The sequence below is a fragment of the Euphorbia lathyris genome, chromosome 9 (genome assembly GCF_963576675.1).
Source record: "Euphorbia lathyris chromosome 9, ddEupLath1.1, whole genome shotgun sequence".
Lineage (NCBI taxonomy): Eukaryota > Viridiplantae > Streptophyta > Magnoliopsida > Malpighiales > Euphorbiaceae > Euphorbia > Euphorbia lathyris.
Genome location: NC_088918.1, coordinates 34624475 through 34642861, shown reverse-complemented (window position 1 = coordinate 34642861; position 18387 = coordinate 34624475). Strand labels below are relative to the sequence as shown.

The 18387-nt window shown below is 34.3% G+C and overlaps 2 protein-coding genes across 2 annotated transcripts; one reads left to right on the top strand and one right to left on the bottom strand.

The window, feature by feature from the left end:
* The first annotated feature begins 4700 nt into the window (after window positions 1-4700).
* Window positions 4701-14503, top strand: LOC136205774 (UTP--glucose-1-phosphate uridylyltransferase-like). The gene is made up of 20 exons (XM_065996554.1): window positions 4701-5289; window positions 5384-5661; window positions 7992-8071; window positions 8204-8294; window positions 10579-10639; window positions 10724-10801; window positions 10876-10926; window positions 11042-11076; window positions 11298-11370; window positions 11492-11549; window positions 11667-11713; window positions 12611-12643; window positions 12914-12951; window positions 13034-13109; window positions 13208-13258; window positions 13345-13434; window positions 13574-13672; window positions 13750-13854; window positions 13992-14063; window positions 14179-14503. The coding sequence occupies exons 1-20, from the start codon at window positions 4930-4932 to the stop codon at window positions 14203-14205; spliced, it is 1803 nt and encodes a 600-aa protein (XP_065852626.1). The 5' UTR covers window positions 4701-4929; the 3' UTR covers window positions 14206-14503.
* A 737-nt stretch (window positions 14504-15240) lies between these two features.
* LOC136206407 (large ribosomal subunit protein uL3c) lies at window positions 15241-18102 on the bottom strand. The gene is made up of 2 exons (XM_065997440.1): window positions 17433-18102; window positions 15241-15739 (listed from the first exon to the last, which is right to left on the bottom strand). The coding sequence occupies exons 1-2, from the start codon at window positions 17986-17988 to the stop codon at window positions 15450-15452; spliced, it is 846 nt and encodes a 281-aa protein (XP_065853512.1). The 5' UTR covers window positions 17989-18102; the 3' UTR covers window positions 15241-15449.
* Between the last annotated feature and the right edge of the window lie 285 nt (window positions 18103-18387).

Genomic DNA, 18387 nt, shown 5'->3' with positions numbered 1-18387 from the left:
ACAGTATATTTTTTTTATTTTTTTACATCCCAACGAATGTTTGTGATTTGTTACTGATAAAATGACACACGTATGAAGTGTAGATAACAAGATTCATGACCGAGAAGACAGTTTGATGAATTGTTTCTCAAATTGACCCAATTTATTAACGGTAGGGGTAAAATTGCTCTTGGCTTCCAACGTTAGGGGTAAAATTGCACAATTTTAGACGTTATGGGTAAAATTGCTCTAGGCCCAAAACGTTAGGAGTATTTTTGCACCTTAACCCATAAAGAAATAAGATTTGAAGCATCATTGGAAGGTCCCCGTTTATTTAGCTTGAAGAAAAAAAAAAATTGATCATTGAAAATGAAATTGGATTCATGAAAGAGGAATTTGAGATAGTGGAGAATGAAAAGAATCGAGTGTTGAGATGGTGAAAGCAAAAAATAAGATCCATTTTTTGATGAAAGTATACGGAAGGAATTGACAAACTTATCTAAAAGCAGCAATTAAGCATTGCATTACTACACATTATTCCTATTAAATTTCTATAGTGAATAAGGAAAAAAATATAGATCGATTTGATGAAAAAATGATGCGTAATTGTGAATTTTACCTGCATATATTGGCTGGTTGAAATGTTGTTGAATTGCATAAATACTGATAGCAAAGACAGTAGTTCCATTAAAATTGCGAGGATGGAGATTGAGACGGCTACAAGACGAAGTTATATATATATATATAGTATTAATTAAAGGAAAAATGTAGCATGAATGAATAATTAATAACTAAAAATATACGAGTGAGGAAGAAAAAAACCATGAATTCTGGCATGGAAATTTCTACCACATGATTTTTTATGAATTTGTTTCAAAAATGGAATTCAATTGTAGAATATTAAAATAGATCTAAATAAATATCCCAATAAAAATTTGAGATCGATTTAAATGAATTGGATGAAGAAATTCAAATACAAACCATGTTTCTTTCTATGATTAATATAATTATTTTATGATAATGATATTCTTGTAATTTTATATATATAACCTTATATTATCCAGTGGTGAAGCTCTTAGCCTAGTGGTTGAGAGCTTACCTATGCCTTGGGAGGTCATGGGTTCGAATCACATCCGGGTCTGGTGAGGATTTTTCTTTCTTCTTTAATGTAAGCGCATTGCGCAAAATTTTTTTAAAAAAAAAAAAAAAACCTTATATTATCTTACCCTTAAATAGACTTGATCATGGATAGAGCGGCCCGAACATAGTCGTGGTTTACGCTAAATTATAAATATGAAAAATAAAAGAACAAATTAAAATTTTAGTTAATTAATTTAATAAAAACTAATAAAATAATTTTATATATCTAAAAAATATTTAACAAAAATAATAAAAATATATATCAAACCTATATAATGTAATGACGGATCGGGTTGGATTAGATTCAAGCTTTTGAGATAAATTCTAAACACAATTTATTTTATAAGTGGGTTTAAGTGAACCCAAATCAGGCTGGACCGATCAATTCTTGAATATATATATCCAAACTCACCTTATTAGATTTTTGATTGACTATTGCTGCCTTTAACCTGATTTAATTTGAGTAGATTTACTCTATTTGCCATACTTTTGTTTTTAAGAAAAGAAGAAATTTATTAGTCAATTTCAAAACTCAAACAAGAAAAGGCAGGAATAAAGCACTACAATCTCTATAATCTGACATAGAATCAATCACCGTAACTAAAATATGAGCTACTAGATTCGCAAATCTTTTGACAAATCGAACACAATAGTTATGAATTTTTCTTATAAGGGATTTACAATCACAAACAATAATGACTAACATAGAATTCACATTCTCTTAGATCGTTGATATTATTGACTAAAAGTTGAGAATCTGATTCCATAATAACATTTTTAAAACCATTATCCTTCAACCATTTCAAAACTTCCCGGATGCTGATGCCTTCAGCTATAAATACATCAGACGTAAAAGGAAGACTACCATTTCGAGCATGAATAAAACTAGTAGAGTTTCTTAACACAAAACCATAACTAACTCGTTGAGACATAAGGTCTACTGGCATAGGAACTATTCGAAGGTTACCCATTCTCAGACAGTTCCAACTTAAAGTACTTATGGCGTCTAGCGGGCTCGAGAATCAAAACCCGTCAATATCCTTTTTTTGGCCCGTCGTTCTTTGAATTATCCACTTGTCCATCATAATCTATTGGGTCGTTGAGCCCACCCAACGCTTGACCCATCCCTTCATTTTGGTGTCTTTTTTGACTCATTTATTACCATCCCATCCTGAGCTATATTTAACATTCCATCATTTGAATTAATCCCGCCAGACTCTTGATTTGTTTCCATCTCTGAAGAGATAGTCCTTCTTCAACGCCTTGATTAGATGCAACAGCTCCCTTATACTGCATCCCAAAAATAGGAATTGATATTTGTTGCAGATTTCCACCATTGGTCGGAAGCATGGCCGACATCGGCGATGACAGTAGCCACCTTGATGTTGGGTGATTGTTTGTGTTTCTTTTTGTAAGAGCTCTAAGTCATGTTCTATACCATCGTTTAGGTTTATCCAGATCAGGGATATCAAGTAATGTTTCATAGAACTTATCAACATTGCCCAATTCGCCCATAAAAGAAACAAACATTGGGAGTCTTTGAAATGCACCCATGATATTTCTCCACCCGTTTTACTAATCTTCATCTTCCTCTTCAATGTGCATCATCACATTCATAGCAACCCGAATCTTCTTATATGTTCTCCCTATCCCTCTAAAGTTTGTTTTAATATGCCTCTATGAACTTACACCAAAAACCCAACCTTCATTAGTTGCAGTTCATTAGGATTCTATCCTTCAATCAGTTTGGCAACAAATAATAAATTTTGTCTGAACTTTCATGGATCACCTTCATCACACATTCACGTTCCAATGGGTGAAGCAATTAAAAAAATGAATTTATTCGGACCTAGATACACAGCCTTTTGGATGAACACCAAAGATCCGCTATTGTTTTTTTCATCATCGAAATTTTAATACTTCTATTAGTGAGAAATCTGCCGATGAGATTCCAGTTCAAAGCTTTTGGTGTTGGTTATACGTCATCATTGTCATGGCTAACAATTATTCATGTATCACTACCATTTCAAATTCGAAAAACTAAGAGCACCTTTAGTGGGTATTCTTTACATGTTACTTAGTAAATAAAGTTATTACTAACCACTAGAAGAGATGTTAAGGTGTATTACCAATATTTTGTTAACAATACTTTTCTCTCTTTTGTCTCTTTTAAACTTGTTTAGTCACTCAAAATATGTTAATGCCACAAAAGTTTGTTTTACTCCTACAAAATTATTAATTGTATATCAATTGAGTAAATGTGCAGTATTTTATGACAAGTAGACCCTATAAAATACGACAAATGTTTAATGGAGTGTAACTAAAGTAAGGTAATGTAAGGTAAAGTAAGTGAAGTGTATGAAATAATTTGTTGTATTTGGATGAAAGGTAAGGTAAACGATGATTTAATAATATAATTATATATGTGGTATTTGTTTCAAGATTAGCGAACGAAACAGCTCGTGCACTTGCAAGGCATGCTCGGTCCTATGCTAATTCTTTTATTCATTATTCTTTACTTGTATTCATTCAAGACATTCTAATTCGGGATGCCATTTCTTTTTTTTTTTTTTTTTTTTTTTTTTTTTTTTTTTGGTAGAAAAGGAAAAGAAAAACGAATAACAACAAACTACCCAGGAATTAGCCTAGGGAAGCTAACCCCAATCCTATCTTCTAAGAGAAGATGAGAGATGAAACTAGGGGAAACAGGAAGGGTAGTAACGCCTAACGTCCCTTCATGGCCCGCCGCCGCCAAGCGATCAGCAACACGATTCTGCTCTCTAAAAATGTGTCTGAACTCTACGAACTCAAAGGAGGAGCAAAGCCTTATAATAGCTTTGATGAGGTTGCGACTGTTAAGACCCATAGAATGATTCTCAGAAATCATTTTGATTGCTTCCAAATTATCAGACTCCACAGAGAGCCTCTTAACACCCAGCCTTTTAGCAAGATTGATTCCAGTAAGAATAGCCCAGAGCTCCGCAGAAAAGGAAGAACCCAACCCTAAATTCTGTCGGGATGCCATTTCTAGTGATTAATAAAGTGTTCGTTTCTTCAAAAAAAAAAAAAAAGTAATTATATATAAAATTACTCTTATATCATTTCAAAGAAAAAGATACGTACTATGATTCCCTTTCAATTTGGAATGTAAGAAAATTATTTAAAATTCATATTCAACTATCCCTCTTCAATTACCAACCAAAACAAATAAAGTTGGCTTATACATCATTTGATTGTTGAATTTGTTCAAAAAGTTTGATTGCTTCCTGAACTTTGAATGTGTTTTTATAGCCTCCTAAACTTGCATAAAATGTTCGGTTAGTCCCTTGAACTTGCATAAAATGTAATCAATTAATCACTCGGTCGTAAAAACAATAAGTTAAATATGGAAGATATATTGTACGTTACTTAGAATGTTATTACATAATTTATAAAATAGATTAAAATATATTAAGAAAGAAGTTTGTAATTGTTTCACTATCAAAAAATATTATTTTTTTTTTTTTTTTTTTTTTTGCTTCTCTAATATTAGAATCGCATGCTTAAACTTCAAGCAAGTTTAAGTGGTTAAGTGAGTGGTTAAAAAGACAGAGCATCAAAATACCAAAGAACAAAAACCCCTAGAATCCTATCGCCGGCTCCGCCTCCTCCATCATCACTCGTAAGGGGTGAAGACAGTCTGGTAAAAATAAAACTAGAAACTCATGGAATTTCGCTGCTCTCCCACTTTGTTCGAGCAGATTATTATAGTTAAGTTGTAATTCCTCAGCATTTCCCTTCACCCCCCACATCAGGTTAATCGGAATCAACATGACGCTCCACTCCATCGTTATCCAGAAACTACTAAGCACAAACGCCCATTTGGGCCGCCGAGTCGCCGCCGAACACTTCAAGATCTATTCTTACGGAATTCGGAATTCACAGGTCATAATCGATTCTGATAAAACTCTAATCTGCCTTCGGAATGCGATCAGCTTTATTTCTCATCTAGCTCGTGACAGGAACGCCCGTTTTCTATTCGTTAATACAAATCCTCTTCACGATGAAATTGTGGAGCAAATGACAAAGAAGATTGGGCTCTATAGTCCTAGAGATAATGTTATGTGGAGAATGGGCGGGTTCTTGACTAATAGGTTTAGTCCTAAAAAGTTTCGGTCGAGAAATAAAAAGGTTTGCATCTGCAATCTCACTTGAAAAGACAATGCTTTTTTTTTTTTTTTATCAGTAGTTGATTTAAATCAGATTTTAATTTGCTATGCCAAAGGTTTGTTTTGCACCGATACAACCGCCAGACTGCGTAGTGGTGTTAGATACAGAGAGGAAGAGTTCCGTAATTTTGGAGGCTGCTAGACTGCAGGTTCCAATTGTGGCTCTGGTAGATTCTAGCATGCCACTGGAGTACTACAAGAGGATTGCTTATCCAGTGCCCGCCAATGAATCAGTTCAGTTTGTGTACTTGTTCTGCAATATGATTACCAAGACCTTTTTGCTCGAGCAGAAGTTGAGAGAATCGAAGGGAGATGTTTCTAAGAAAGAATTTGGGTAACATGATTAATTGCAAGAGTAGCTTATATTTATTGTTCTGCTGCTTGAACCTATTTATTGAGTTGGAAAAAAAAAGTTGTGTAAAGAATGCTTAACTTGTCATCATTATGGTACTAGAAGTTACAATGTGGCGTACACCTTTTAGACTAGGTTTTAGTTCTTTTGTTGAATTCTATTTTAGCAGTGATTGCAATATTTGGAGTTCAGTCAATATTTGTTTGCTTTTTAATAACTGTAGGTGAACTTAAAAATGAGCTAGCTGTGCTTAAGAGGAAATGTAAGCTGTACTAGACTGACATTATTTAAGTTTTGAATTGCTGATTATGCAAGTATAAACAACTGTATTGTCATTCTAGGATTGAAAATAAGAATGTAGATTGAGCAGAAGTTAGGGGCAATCAGTGCAAGGTTGACAATAGAGAAATGAATATATTGCAACTCAAAATGTAGCGATTTGTGTTTTACCTTTCTTTAGTCTAATTTGAGATTTCTAGAGACTGGCTGTAAATGTAATAATTCATGTTCAGTAACTCCTGTTATTGTTTTGACATGTAGGGAACATTTGTAATAATAGCTTTTATACAATATAAATAAATATTTTACATATTCGGCTTAGATAAGGCTACCGAGAGTGAAGATTCAATAAGCAGGAGTATCATTAGGAGTCATAATAATTTTAGAGTAAGTCCTGGATTATAAACTGCTTTACTACCTATTTTACTCTGCATCTTCAATGGAAACGAGAAAAGGCACTGAAAATTTATACTCCACCAAATTTGCTTGATCGGTTATATCTTTGAGAATGGAATGAGTGTATTAGGTCGAGAGCTATACCATAACCAATAAGGGAATGGGTTGCATGAGTCAATTTGTGAATGGATTCTACGTGGTCCATGCAGTTCTTGAATATGACATGTTTATGTTTATTAATCTAGTCTGCGGCTTTTGTTGATTGAGGGCATAGATGATATAGTTTGAATAGTTAGTAATACTTCCCCTTTAAGATTAGAAAGGCTACTGTGATGGTTTGGGCTGTCTAGTGTATACCAACAAATAAACTTATATGGAAGGTTGAATGCATCCAAACTGTAGGATTAGGAATGTAAGATGTAGCAATAGGATGAGCCAAGGTAAACACGTGTAAAAAATGTACCCCTAACCAAGTGGTGTAGAGGAAAAGAATTCAACTAGATTGAGATCAATTTGCACTTGAAAGATTGTGTGTAATGTAACAGTTAATGCATATCATTTAAAAAATAATAATTTGTGGCATCATCTTAAGAAGATATGTTTATTTATATTGGAGGATCACATATTTTTTTATTGGAAGAGTGCTACGGGTTTCCTTTGTGATCCCGGCATGCCTAATAGATTGAAGGGAAAATTCTACCGGACGGCAATTAGACCAGCATTGTTATATGGTACGGAGTGTTGGGCAGTGAAACACTGCCACATCCATAAGATGTCGGTGGCGGAGATGCATATGTTGAGATGGATGTGTGGTCACACGAGAAAGGACCGGGTGCCTAATGAAATAATTAGGACAAAAGTAGGGGTCACATCTATTGAGAATAAAATGAGAGAAAACCGACTAAGGTGGTTTGGCCATGTGAGACGTAGAGCGCTTGATGCGCCGGTTAGGAGAACCGAAGAGTGGCAAAGGGATGTAGTGGTGAGGGGTAGGGGAAGACCTAAGCAAACTTGGAGGAGGGTGATCGAGAGTGATATGAGTTTATTGGGAATTGAGGAAAATATGGTAGTGGATAGGACGGAGTGGAGGGAGCGAATCTGTGTCGCTGACACGACTTGATTTTCACGGTTTTATATGATGGTTCATGTTAGCCGACCCCGAATCATTTCGGGACTAAGGCTTTGTTGTTGTTGTTGTTGTTGTTGATCACATATTTTTTTATTGTTGTTGCCTGAAATTGATTGTGATGCATACAAGACCTGCACTTTTATTTCTATTATGGTTAGGGCTATTATGAAGGTGAAGCTTATATTTTCACAATGTCTGTTTTGATGGATTTTGTTATAAAATGGTATAATAGAACCTCAGAGGTCATAATAACACATTATATTTCTTAGAATTAAAGGCTAAAATTGCATGCAAATATTTGTCCTTGAATATTGTAACCATAGGTGACAGGTAAAATTTATTACTCTTATGTAGCATTTTTACCCTTTTTATTTATTTCTGTTTGTCTCAAGTGAAAGGTGAGACTTGTAGCTTCATTTGATATAATTCTGCTTGTTGCATGAAGAACAACATCAAGGTTTTCTTTGTTTTGTTTTGACATGTCAATGCTTTGAATTTTGTACTGAAGGGAGGAAGTACAACAGATTGAGCAAAGCAAGAATGATACGCTTGTTGTTCCTTATGAGGACTTATCGGATGCTCCTGATGGTAATGAATTTCAAATTGATTTTGTGGTTTTTGTACATGGGAAAGATTAGCTAATATGAGCATATGTTGCATCACCAATCTATCCCTTCTCTTTTCTGCTTGTTGAACAAAATGCTTCCTCATCTCATGCAGATATTGCAGAAATTAAGCAGCATTTGGACAAGCTTGTGGTTGTTAAGTCCAATTGTGACTTAGGAAAGACCATGGGGTTTGGTGGTCCCAAGTAAGTGTTCATTGTTATCCTTGATATTTGATGAAGTTTTTCAATTGAAACAGTTGAGGATTTGGATGTTCAATTTCAGTACATATGACATTTTAGAGTAAATATTTTATTTTATTAATGAAACCATAGTTTTCCCTTTGTTAATGTCTTTGGGTTTCTTTCTAATACTTTTTCTTTTTTAATCATTTTGTGTGTGTGTGTGTGTGTGTGTGTGTGTATATATATATATCCAGTTGTCTACTGGTAGACATGAATGTGCTCTTTGATGTAATAATTGTTTTGTACATACAAATATAAAATTAATCAAGAAAAGGTTACTTGATTTGAGGGCCATATGTGGGCACATACTCTTAGTGAATGCTTATTATGTTCCATTGTCTACATAGTTGTTAAAGGCACGCCTCAGTCAAGGCTCAGGCTCTTGAGCCTTGAACCCAGAAAACGAGGCTCTGTACAAAAGGCTCTCGCCTGGGAGCCTGGAGCCTTGTGCGCCTGACGGTTTTTACTTAGGTTTATTTTTTTTATTTTTACAGTTTTCTCTAAAATAACTATTTGATTAATCTCAACCACTAATCTAACTTAAATAAGATTAATTTTAACCCTTAATTTAAATAAGATGAAAATGAAGAGGAGGAAATTGAAGATGAAAATAATAGTGGAGGATACTATGGAGAGGACGATATTAATTTGAAGGATGATCTTGATGATGCTGATTATTAGTTTTTGTTGTGTGTGTTCTTTTTGATTGACAATGAATGATTATTAGTTTAGTAGCATTAGTTTATAGTTAGGTATTTTAAGTTAAGACATTAAGTATATGATAGTGTCTCTATTAAGAATCAACTTAATTTGGTGTTTTGACATTTATGATTTAGTATTTTGTTTGTGTGGTCATAAGTGTCTTTTTTTAGTTTATGCTTAACTAGTAAAAGAGTATATATTTTATTTTATTTTATGCGCCTCATGTTTCTAAGGCGCGGCCTCGCCTTGAGCCTAGGCTCCAGCTATGTTGCACGGATACGGAAACTGAAACGGAAACGGAAACGATACTAGGAAACGGAAACGTGTAAATATTAAAAATATAGGGGTATATTTATAAATATTAAAAATATAATAATACATAAAAAAAACAAGATTGAATAACAAGAGGAAGAAAGTCCAAGCTCAATTGAGATTCAAAAGACAAAGATTATAGGAGAAAGAAATGTGGGTAAGTTCTTTAAATTAAAGGATACAATAAAAGAATTATCTCTCAAATAGGAAGTTTCAATTTTCCTAATCTTAGATTGAATAGGAATTGCAAAATAGAAAGTTTCAAATTTCCAGAATTTTAATCGAAATAGGTAGGGAAAACCAGAGACGCGTTTCATATTTTGGGTAATTACGGAAACGTGCCCGGAAACGTTTCGTATCAGTTTCCGAGAGTTTCCGTTTCCTGCATCTGCCGGAAACGGGGAAACACATGTCATGAAGAGTTTCCGTGCTTCATAGGGCTCCAGGACCCCTTGGCGCCTTTAACAACTATGATTGTCTAGTAGTATGTGGGGAATTAGATGTTGGGCTGGCCTCTTTTCCTAAGAACTAGCTTTTCTCTAGGGGCTAATGTTTCTTCAATCACTAATCAATTTGGATATTGTTATTTTTCTTGGTAGCTATTGATATTAGTTTGATGAATCTGTGTGTTGAGGGTTTCAAATCAAGAAGCTTTGGGGCTAGGCTTTATGATGCTGTAGTTCTGTGATGACTGATAAGTCTCCTACGCTAAGTATTCCTATTTGAAAGAAACTAGTCCCTTCTCTTTTTTTATTAGATAATATGGATTCAATTAATATCTATATCTTCACAAATCGTTCTTCTCTTTATTTTATTTTTCTTTCCAATTCATCAATGCAAGAGATTGATCCCTTAGAATTTAGAACATTCAATTTGATAGTCTCAGGATTTTGCTACAGCATAATTTATAAATTGTTTATTTCTAACGCTACAATTGGACCACTGAGCTGTAATAGATAAAAAAATTGTGAGCCGAGTTGAATCAGGCAAAATTTCAAGTTGAGGGTGAATTTGGCAAAAATACATTAAATTGGGCCAATTTGTCTGGAAGATCCAAGTTTGATTGCCATTTTTGTACTTCAGCCAATTGTTTTACTATATTCTTTATGGCTACATGCTTAATCCAGTAGCATTGCATTATGAACAATGGTACAACGTTGTTAACTGTAGTGTACAACTGATGTTGCACTTTTGATTTAAGTCATTTTATACACATTTCTTTATCATGTAGGTCTGCAATTGACGTTCATAATGGCTTATCGTCTCTTGACCTTACTGTAAATCAAATCAAGGTCAGTCGTTGGCTCTTTCTGTTGGCAGTAGTTTTTATTATCTTTTATCTGATTTTACTTATCCTGCTGCTCTTATTTCTGCAGTTTCTCAATTCCAAGTATGGGTGCCATATACCCTTGGTGCTAATAAATACAACCAATACACACGATAACGCAATGAAGGTGATTTGTGCTTGCCATTTTCTCTTGCAATTTTCGCCCACATGAAATCCACTAATTATATTTCTCTGGTAAAGGTTTTGGAGAAATATTCGAAGTCAAGCATTGATGTTCTTCCTCTTAACCTGGTGTGTACAACTCTCTCTCTGTGTGTGTATTTGAAGTGGTCTGATTTGAGCTCAAATGTATTGATACAGCCTTGAATTTGATAAACTGACTCTTCCACGCATTATACTTCAACAGGAATCTCTTGGGGAACAGGAAAGCAAAGATGAATCGTATGTCAATTTTTCTGCATGAGTGTGTCGTCTATCTTTCAACCTGATATATTATTTGATCAAAGTTCTGAAGCTTTGTATTCAGAAAATTTGGTATTGGGACATTGAAGATGATGTTTCTATCTTTTTTGATAACAGTTAACAAACTTAATGAACTTCTGCTGCAGTGATAAGCCTTTTTTCATATATCTAATGAATGAATGAACTTTTTCATTCTGAAGGAATCCTTCTGATGAGTATGGACTGTTTTTTTCACTGTTGAAGGATGGGACTCTTGATGTATTATTGTCTCAGGTAAGGATTTGGTTTTGTAGAATCTATTATTTTGCATAAAGATTTTGTTTAACCAGGTAATAATAAATGCATACTATTACAAACTCTGTAAATTTTTACACTGTTCTTCAACTTGTTTCAGGGGAAGGAGTATGTGCTTCATTTTAGCTCAGATGATGCCGCTACTGCTATTGACCCTAGTATCCTCATTACAGTGCTGATATTTAATTTTTTTTATCCAACTTCAGTGTTATGGGCATATATGGTGTTTTTTCTAAAATTGTTAAGATGCTGATTGTGCTCCTTGAGTCTTCTAGAAATCTTGAACCATTTGATCCGAAACAACGTTGAATACTGCATGGAGGTACTGGCCATTATATATATAGATATATAGTGTTGTATTTGGTTGAATTCTTAAGGTGATGCTAGCCCCATCAACTCATTTGACAAACTGTATTGTAGAACAAAACAGGTTTACATCACCTTTGCATCCCTCTTTTCTCTTTTGAAACCCTTTTTGCTTGTTGGAGGTTGGGATGATCTTGTATGAGTCTGATGAAGAGTTTAAAAGTTTACTACATTTCCATAGAAGTAATAAATTTGGAACAGGAATTCTGTAATGCTATAAACATAGCGATCCAGTTACTTGAAGTATATAACTTTTGCCACATTATTGTTGCTCATGAAAATGGTAGTACATGAATTGAATTGCATCAACTTTCTTGAAAAATCATTTGATTTTGATTGTTAGTAATGCATGATCTGACATTAATATTTTTAATCTATAATTCTCAGATGCCCATTCTGATTATTTAATGGCCAATGCAAACTGAACTTTCTCTGCAAATCAACAGTTTTCATTTAAAATGATCTATGGCCTGGTAATTTTGAAGGATTTTTTTTTTTTTGTATAAACTTTTTCTTCTAATCTGCATAATTCACTCAACTACCAAGATGTATGGAAATTGATAGGGGCATGAGTTGGTAATCGATATTTTTGGAGTTAGAATTGGCTAATAGTTTGTTACCATGTAGTCTTGCCCAAGTGGCTTTGCCCGAACAAATAGTTGATTTTATTCATAACGTGCTGTTTGCTGAAGTAATATAATATGGTTTGACCTTAAAATGGTAATGCGAACTTTCTAGCTACTGCCTATTATTTGTGTAATTGGACTAATGAGTGACCCCTTGTCCAGTAACATTCTAATTTATTATTATTATTACTATTATTATTTAACATCGCCTTCATATTGTGATGCAGCTTACAGGAACTACGCAGGATCCTTCTATGCATGTGAGTTATGAGTTGCCTTTTCTTTTTCATTCTTTCTCCAGGCTTTTCTTTTCTCTTCGTGGTTTTCTCCCTCGTTTGGGGGAGGGAGAAGGCTGGTGAAGAGTGAGGACACAAGTGGAAGCTTTTCTGTTTTCTTTACTTCATTTTGGGGGACAACATTGGGCATCTGATATTCTCAGGATTACCTTTGTTATGTCAAACAATTTTCTGTTTGTTATACTCACTAATATTTGATCTTCAATTCATCTTCTTATGATCAATAAAATCAAGTCAATGGACAAGTCCGACTTTGTCGATACAAGAAACTTGTAAGTAGCTTATTTAATCTGGTTAATTATGTACATATACGCCTAAATGTGGCCTAATCCTGAATTTTGTTATTATCTGCAGTTGGGTCAATTTGAAAGCCATAAGAAGGCTTGTTCATACTGGTAAACTGAAGATGGAGAATTTTTCTTCTTCAAAGGTGTGTTGTCACTGTTTTGCTTACTCATAGATGTGATCTGCGTAGTGGGAGAAAAAATGAAAAATCAGGGTTGTTTGTTCCCTTTTGACTTTTTGCAGGCAGTCGACGGTGAAGAAACTATTTCCCAAGAAAGATCTATTGGTTCAGAGGTAAGGTATCCCTGTTATATTTGTGCTGTATTTATTTTTTGGGTTGGTTACTTGCTGAATAATTTTTTTTTTTTTCTAAATTGTAGGTCCAGTTCGTTGATAAACGAATGGCCATACTTATCCCTCAATCTCAGTTTGTTCAGCTAAAAACAACATCAGACTTACTTCTCCTTCAGGTACTAAAAATTATCTTCTTGACTATATCATTATAATAGAATTAGAAATTGCTTCATTTCATTTCAAAAAAAAAAAAAAAAGAATTAGAAATTGCTTGAAGGCTTATTTGAGTGTTAATTATTATTTTTCATGTTGCAGTCGGATCTCTATTCATACACTGAAGGTGTTTTAGTGCGGAATCCAGCTAGAGAAAATCCTTTTAATCCATCTATTGATTTAGGATCTGAATTTGAACAGGTGACAAATTATTTTCCTGGTTTAATACTACTATATACATGTTCTAAAAATTGTTGCTGAAATTTTCTCTTTATTAGGTTGGCGCCTTTTCAAGTCGTTTCAAAACCGTTCCAAGCATAATTGGGTTGGATAGCTTGAAGGTTCATGGTGATGTGTGGTTTGGAGCTGGCGTGACTCTTAAGGTATATTACACTTTGCTATATATATATATATATATATATATATATATATATATATAATGCCGCTCAATTTTATCTAAGTTTTCACTTTGCTTAAATATTATGATGAGGAAATCTGCAAACTGTTGAATTTGCTTTAGGGGAGGGTAAGTATCATTGCAAAGCCCGGCACAAAGTTGGAAATTCCTGACGGAATGGTACTCGATGACAAGGTATGCTAATTTTTCTTATCTTCTGTTTTTGTCGAGAAATAGTTTCGAAGCAGGGACAGAACTTTGATTATTTATTTATTTATTTTGAATTAAATCTCCTGTTTGGGTTTTCCAGGAGATCAATGGTCCTGCAGACATTTGAGTATCCACTCATTCCATTTGTTGTTGAGTAATAGAGAATAGGAAGAGCTAATATTTTTGTAACAATAGTTAAGTTTATTGTTTTTGTTCCTCTTTTTTAAATTTTGTCTTCTTTATTACCATTTTTAAAGTAATAATGGTGGTAATAGAGATTCAATTTTTATATGCCATTGCTTAGGCATTTTTGGGCATTAATTGATAAAATGGTAGTTGTCAAACCAATAACCATCTGCTTGTATGTTCACTTTTTTAGTACTGAAATTACAAAGAAAAAAAAAACTCTTTGCAGATGCTTGCTCTATTTATTTATCCGAAGTTCATAAAACCGAGTTTACATATATTTGAAAAAAGGATTTTGTCCCTGAGGTTATTGGGAGTTCAATTTTACCCTCATTGTGTAAATAAAATGGTTCAATTTTGCTTCTGTAGTAGAATTTGTAGTTCAATTTTACCTGGACTTAGAAGTCTAATGAGACATTTTAAGCAAATTTAGAATGTTAATAAGACATCTCTAAAGCTCAAGGACCAGTAAGATAATTTGGACAAGTACAAAAAAACCTTAATGTATTAAGGCATAAAAGTATAAAATATATTTATAGGCTTAAAGTGTTATTTAAACTGGACCTATTCAAAAAAAAATTATTGGAGTCTATTATTTGATCATATTTTGTCATTCTAATTGATGAAATTTTATCCAATTTGAATGAAGACTTCGACAAAACCGTTTGATATTTTGACATGGGTTTCACACGTCACACGTTTTAAAGTTTATTTTCCGCACAGATTTTTTTATATGAAATAATTAATTAGATTAAAAAAGAAAAAAAAAATCTCTAAACTAAAATTTACAAGTATAAGTGTCAAAATATCCTCATGTGTTAATAAAATAACAGTTCGGTTAAATCTCCATCCATAATGAAATTTTTCACCAATTTGGGATATGTTAGGAGTCAAATTACAAAATAAATCAAAGGCCAAATAGTGATTTTAAGCCTATATTTATACTTTATAATTATTTAAATTTGTACACATAAAATAAGAATAATAAGAATTACATACAAATGATATACTCCAATAGGTGAAAAAGAAGTCATTTAATTTTAAAGGAGACTATTGAAGCATTCTCATTCTCACTATGAAAGACGATTACAATGTTACAAGATTTAAGATAGCTCGAAATGAAGAATTACAGGTCTAGTTCTAGTACAAAAAGAAGAAGAAGAGAAGTTTAGCATGGAGATGGAGCTAGTTCTTTGGTATGTTTTTCCCGACAATCTTAGCCGGTGCTATTCGTAGAAGATTTCCAGGCTTACCAGGAAGAGCACCTTTGAGCATCACAACCCTTAGATCCTTATCAATTTTAACAATCCTTAGCTTTCTGATCTTTGTTTTTGTTCCACCCATTCTACCAGGCATCTTCTTTCCTGGGTATACCCTACCTGGTGTTGTTCCTGCACCAATTGATCCCAGTGCCCTGTGACTCTTCGATCCGTGGCTCATTTGACCTCTTTTGAAGTTGTGCCTCTTTATTCCACCTGTTACCATTTCCATCCAAAAACACCATAAACAATCTCTACAAAATGAATAATTCTACATATGAAGAGGAGAAAAGAAAATCTGTTCCAACAGCAGATGATGCCTTTCCTCTCACGTTCATGAGAGAGTCGCACGCACACGACATCTGTTCAGTCAAAGCTATAGCAAGCTAATCCCTTCCCATTAGATTATCATTGTAATGCTATATATCTAACATTTGTTTCAATTTGCTCAGCTAGGGTGGGTAGAGGTAAGGTAAGATGTATTTAAGGTAATAGGTAACCGATGATTTCTCTATTCGTGTCCTATTCAGGAGAAAAGCATTACAATGTTGATTTCATAACCTTCTATTGTTTGCTTGGAGAGTGCGTATAGAAACAAATACTCTAGATCTTTGCTTCCACCTTTACCTTCTTGCTTCATCCCATATCACTAGTGAAAAACTAAGACTTGTATTATCCTCGTAGACTTATTCAGCCATGGTCAAAGCCTTTTCTTTGGCTATTCTTTCTATAATGATTTAGCATAGCCTATATAAGCACAAGTTCCATCACTATTACTTCTGCTCTTCCTCATTTTAACTTCTCTACGCCTGCCTATAACCCCCATGTCATTCATTTTAGTGATAGTTTCTCTCATGCTAATCTCAATCTTTAAAGACTTCGCTGAGCTATATTTCTTCCATTATGGATGTAAATACCTGTTCAACCAGATGCAAATCCTGCATTCTTAATCTCAATCCCAAACCAGAGCACAGAAGGTTATGAATTATGGTGAAGGTATGATCATTACGAAGGCTGATATGGGTTCTTGGCTGGAAAGTGCAAGCTATTGTGAGAAATGAGAGTCTAACAAACGGTGGAAAGGAGAATGAGCTATGAAGAACTTTATAGAAATACTATAGAAGGGCGGCCCGGTGCACTACGTGTTCCCGCTTAAGCGAGGGTCCCACCACAAGTGTGTACTGAGGGCAAGCCTTCCCCTGCCAATTTTTTGACAAGAGGCCGCTCCTACGACTCAAACCCGTGACCTCTCAGTCACACGACAACAACGTTTACCGTTGCGTAATAATATACTATATAGTAATAATTTCTACAGAATCAACAAATACAACATAGGCAAGTAAAAACTAAAACCTTCCTCAACTGATGGAGGGTAATCAACCCCTCAGTTTGCCTCACCAAACCTCAGCTTACCCCAAAAACCCTCAATTCAAACAAAGGTTAGATACCATAATGATTTCATTTCAGGACTTCTTTTCCAGCCTATCCGCTTTCCGTTTCTGAAGTTAGCATTTGCAAAACAAATTATCAAATCTAAATTACAATATCTACTTATCATTCATACACAAAGAAACTCCTGCTTCCTTCACCTACTTGCAGTCACAATGGAAGTCAATGCAGATTATGCACAGTTAGTTATACAAATTAAAGATAGGAAAGTCTTGGATTGAGATCAAATCAGGAAAAAGCGTGCAGCATTGTCATGATGCAATAGTTGAAAATAAATAAGTTCAAACTGCAAAACATTATAGTTTAGGCCTGAATCACATGTCAATCCTACAGACAATTCATCTTTTGAACTCAATTGCAAACCCTAGAAGGCAATAGAACTTGTAGCATAAATGAGGGATCAGAGAACCATTAAAATTTCAGACGAAGTAAAGTTAGTAATAAGAGCTAGAGAACATACCTTGAAACCCTTTTCCAATGGTTGTCCCGGAAACGTCAACGAAATCACCCTCCTTAAAAGTCTCCTCGAGGGACAACTTTTGCCCAACCTCAAAGCCATCAATATTCTGCAGCCTAAATTCCTGCAAATGTCTCATGGGGATAACGCCAGCCTTCTCCAAATGACCCAATTCAGGCTTGGTGAGTTTCTTATCCCTAACCCTCCTGTAACCGACCTGAACCGAATCATACCCATCGGTGGCTTCAGTTTTAATTTGGGTAATAATATTCCCTTCTCGAAACCCAACAACTGTGACAGGCACTACAGTACCATCGGGCTCAAAGTAAGTCATCATTCCAAGTTTGGTTCCCATAAGACCAACACCAGCATCCATGCTCATTGCGACAATGCCGAAGCGAAATTTGTTGGTTTGAGAGGGGAAAGTGAGAGGGGTTTTGGTGTGGGAAAGAAGTGGATTTTTGGTGGTCGGGGAGAGGAAATTGGATTTTAAGGAGGAGAGGGAAGGGGTTCTGAGGCAGTAGCATTGCGGTAATGGTGAAATAGATGAGATTGCCATTTTTTCTTCGAATTTTGTGTCTATAAGTTCATCTGGTACCAAACAACACAATGGAAGGAAAAAGAAAGAGGAGAAAATGATAGATAGAGCAGAGAAAGGAGCAAGCTCTCTTATCCTTTTTCTTTACACTGGGAGTGAGAGTGCCAATCCCATGCGTCGCGGAACACCATCCTATGAAATAAATATATCATGTTTTTTTCTTTCTTTCTATAAATATATGATGATATTTTAGGGTGCCCTTGTTATTTGACGAACATAAATGTTGGAACGTGGATAAAGATGAAAAAATAAGGATAAAATAAAAATAAAATATTTAAAAATTATTGTTTTATATTTATTTTGTGGAATATAAATATAAATAAAATAATATATTTTACTATATTACTCTTACTTTTTTAT